Below are 3,882 nucleotides of genomic sequence, written 5' to 3' on the forward strand. Positions count from 1 at the left end.
CACCGCACCGGTGCTGCCAGCACAGCAAAGGCTGTGCCTGCTCCTTGGGGAAGCACCGAGCTCTTGTGCTTGCCCTCGGTGTTTGTCGTTGCCCTCGGAGCATGCTTTTCCGAAGTCGGTGTTCCTAATTCTCGCTTTCTCTGCTTTTCTGCACGCACAAGGACGCAGTGTCCTACGTCCTCACGATAGAGGGGAGGCCGTACACCCTTCACCTGCAGCAGCAGTAAGTTGGCCCTGGCGTTGCCTCGTCTGACCGCTGCTGTCCCGTTCCCCGGCGGCTGCTGGGCTGTGTGCTCTGTCCCCGGCACGGGATGGTGCCAGGCTGCGGGGCGATTCCCGCCTGTGGGGGTTCACGCTGGCGCTGCTCCCTCGGGCTGTTTCCAGCCTCTGCAGCTGCCGGGATCGTGCCCTGCTGCAGGCACTCCCAAAGCCCGCAGGGGACGTGTGCGTGTGTGCCACGTGCCCGAGTGCCGAGGGGCGGCAGAGGGCTGGAGGAGGGTTTGAGGGATGTTTGTGCCCGTGAGCCCTGGTGCCAGCGGGTTCTGGATCTGCCAGTGCAACAGCGCAGGCTGCAGGACCTGGAAAATAAGCTCAAGAAACTGGGTAAGAGATACTATTTTAAGTGCTTTGCTTTACACCTTTCTTTTGTAGTGTGTTTTTATCTGATGATTTCAGGATTTACGTGTCTAATGAGAAGGGATCTTTGCGCTCTGATTCAACCCATATCAAGGTAACCTTAGATTGCTTTGGGGTTTTTGTACTGTAAGCGTTGCAGCGTAGAGCTGCTGTCCGGTATGTGCGGTTCAGCTGTTTGGGTGACAGGTAAGGGAGTTGCCTTCACGGCCACGGAAGGGGCTCCTTGTCCTCTGTCGTGATGTAGGGAGGCTGCTACTACCGGGGGTACATCGATGGCTTTCCCAGCTCGGCAGTGACCCTCAGCACCTGCTCGGGGCTCAGGTAACGAACCGCCACCTCCCCGCGCCGCCGTGCCCGTTAGTGCTCACAGGCGCTGACGGGCCTTTGCCGTGGGGGAGCCCAGGGATGCCCCTGCAGCCTCACTCGAAGGCGGTTGGGGCACCTTCACGGCACGGAAGGGGCTCCTTGTCCTCTGTCGTGATGTAGGGAGGCTGCTACTACCGGGGGTACATCGATGGCTTTCCCAGCTCGGCAGTGACCCTCAGCACCTGCTCGGGGCTCAGGTAACGAACCGCCACCTCCCCGCGCCGCCGTGCCCGTTAGTGCTCACAGGCGCTGCCGGGCCTTTGCCGTGGGGGAGCCCAGGGATGCCCCTGCAGCCTCACTCGAAGGCGGCTGGGGCAGCCTCCCCGATGCGGCTGCATGGGGGGGGTAGGTTATGAGTGCCAGTGCTTGTGACAGGGTGTCGTGTGGATCGTTACTCATCTAGTGCCTAATGAGAGGCATCACCAAGGTAGAAAGGCTTCTGAAAAAAGTCGGAAATGGCTAAGTTGGAATGGCTTCTTACCTTATGCTAATTTGAAGACAGCATCGAAGCATTGCTTTTGAATGGACACTTGAGTAGTGTAGCAAACCTCGGGAATAAGGTGACTATAGAATGTAGAAATATATATAGCATTGGAGACCATTTTCTTTTTCAGCCACTACCAGCTGCAGCACGATCTCCCAAATACTTTAAAGTGTACGTAGTTTTGGACAAGGCTTTGGTAAGTCCGTGCCAGTCATTTACTCCTTGTGTTTGCCTGACTTCTTATGAGCATAGAAATGGTGCCATTTCCCAGCTTTTATATGTATTTGTTTTCCCTTTTGAAAAGTTACGTGTACTGTGGATTTTGTAGGAAAGAAAGAATGAAAATTCGTAGCTCACGTTTACATGATTGGATGTTGGCAACATGTCAGTGTTTCAACATTGTTCTGCTTCATTGTGGTAAATGCCTTGTCTGCTCTTGCGTCCTCTTGGGTTATTTTTCAGTACAACTATATGGGTTCAGACACGAATGCTGCAACGCAGAAGATAATCCAGGTCTTCAATTTGGTCAACAATGTAAGTTTTAAGGTCTGGTTTGTATTGTAGTAAGATGATGGAGGGGTTTGATGTTAGTAATGGCCACCTATTTCCCAGCTGCTTTTGGTTTTAGGAGGAGCTTATGTAAAAAATTCCAGGTCTTGTCTCGCGACGTTCTGGCTGTGATGGCTGGGCATGGCCTGGCAGGAGCTCCTAGCTTCTTGGCAGCCTGGTCCAGACTTGATCAGAGGTGGGCGAGGGGTTTAGTCCCGGTGAGCTAATAAAAAGGTTTGGCTTAGCAACGGTGAAAATATGCTCTCTTAAAGCTGTAACGGCACTAGCGGCATGGTCCGTGCTAGAGTTACGGTTAGCTGCCTGGGGTGAGTCTTGAACTGCGACAAGTGGGAATCGAGGAAAGTTCTGTTTAGCAGAATGGAGTAGGAATTCGCGGGACCTGGCCACTGCCCCCCCGTTTCCATTTCGCAGTGCAACCGCACCAGGAGCGTGCAGTAAGCTGTCTGGCATCTATAGCCTGTAAAGTGTTTCCCGAGGAGCTTTTCTCTGGACACGTCAATCTGCTACAAACATCCTTCTATATGCGGTGGCAACGTCTCATGCAGATGTACAAAAATGCAGGCAGTTTGCCTTAAGGCAGCCAAAGTCCAATGTTTTGAGGCTTCCTAGATTGTTCCCCTCTCTGTGCTGCAGATCCTGTCTCGATGATCAGCCATACGATTAATCTGTTTCCACTCAGGTGCTTATAAGCAACTCCTAATCCTGTTCTTCACTCTACAGGTGCTGTTATGATTCATGTGTATAATGAGAAGTTACTCACAAAAAAAACCCTAAAACCTTCCTATGAAGTTATTAAGCTTTGTTCTCATGCCTCTTGGTATATCTTTTTATTTTTTAGGTTTGTTCGTTCTGTTTGTTGTACAGATGTCATTCAGTGACTGACAACAGCAATTGGCTTTTCCTACGTGATTTATTATGTATTGAGCTGTAATTCTGCTCAGAGGAAAGGTATGTGAGCAGGCGTTTCCTCTGTTACACTTTCAGATGTTTAATCCTGTTAATGTTACCATTGTGCTGTCCTCCCTGGAGCTGTGGACAGAGGAGAATAAAATATCGACGGCAGGGGAAGCAGATGACCTTCTACAGCGATTTTTACAGTGGAAACAGTCATATCTCGCTCTGCGGTCGTATGACGTAGCTTATCTATTAGTGTAAGATGAAGGTTTCCTTACTCACTAAAGGTTACATGGTAGAAATCAGTTAAACCAATGTAGGCTGAACTATAAAGATTCCCATGAAAAATGTTTTTTTTAAAAGAAACATGTTTCTTACATATTTCCTAATTCCTTAATATTCTGAAAGTTTTTCTTTCGAGACATACCTTCTAGCCGGCCTTTCAGTGGCAATGTAGCATACACGATTGTGCTGCTCGTCCTGGCAGCCCGTGGCTGAGGAGAGGCTCCGCTGCTGCCCTGGAAGGGGACGGCTGCAGCCCCGGTCCCTGCCTGGCACTGGGCACAGGCACCGGCCACCGTGCAGACACTGCCAGCAGCTCCCCTGGGCTGGCGGGGGGCAGTGGGGGACAGTGGAGCAGCCCGGGGGGGACCAAGGGGGACTCAGGCTGTACAGAGCACCCAGGATTCCCCACTTACCCACAGCAACCGGGGCAACCCGGGTGGTGAGCGTGCATGTGTTTCAGGTACAGGGACCGAGCAGGGTTCGTGGGTGCTACGGCTCCAGGAAAGGCATGTCAGAGATGCGCTGCTGGCGCAGTGGCCGTGGTACGGTGTTGCCTGTCCCCCACCAGCCCACGTGTCCGTGAAGCCGGAGCTCGCCCATGGGTGGGAGGGACAGGGACGGGCAGGAGCATCCGTGGCCGGAGCTGC

General features: G+C 52.5%; 1 protein-coding gene across 1 annotated transcript in view; it reads left to right on the forward strand.

Moving 5' to 3' along the window:
- Positions 1-3,882, forward strand: part of LOC103900352 — a 31,827-nt gene that overhangs the window by 1,692 nt on the left and 26,253 nt on the right. Inside the window, exons 2-9 of the mRNA XM_019471729.1 lie at positions 162-223; positions 652-730; positions 881-957; positions 1,040-1,118; positions 1,617-1,682; positions 1,949-2,020; positions 3,041-3,207; positions 3,696-3,782. Coding sequence (XP_019327274.1) covers positions 162-223; positions 652-730; positions 881-957; positions 1,040-1,118; positions 1,617-1,682; positions 1,949-2,020; positions 3,041-3,207; positions 3,696-3,782 — 689 coding nt within the window. The remainder of the gene's footprint in view (positions 1-161; positions 224-651; positions 731-880; positions 958-1,039; positions 1,119-1,616; positions 1,683-1,948; positions 2,021-3,040; positions 3,208-3,695; positions 3,783-3,882) is intronic.

This window comes from Aptenodytes forsteri, unplaced genomic scaffold (genome assembly GCF_000699145.1).
Source record: "Aptenodytes forsteri isolate BGI_AS27 unplaced genomic scaffold, ASM69914v1 Scaffold298, whole genome shotgun sequence".
NCBI classification, from domain to species: domain Eukaryota; kingdom Metazoa; phylum Chordata; class Aves; order Sphenisciformes; family Spheniscidae; genus Aptenodytes; species Aptenodytes forsteri.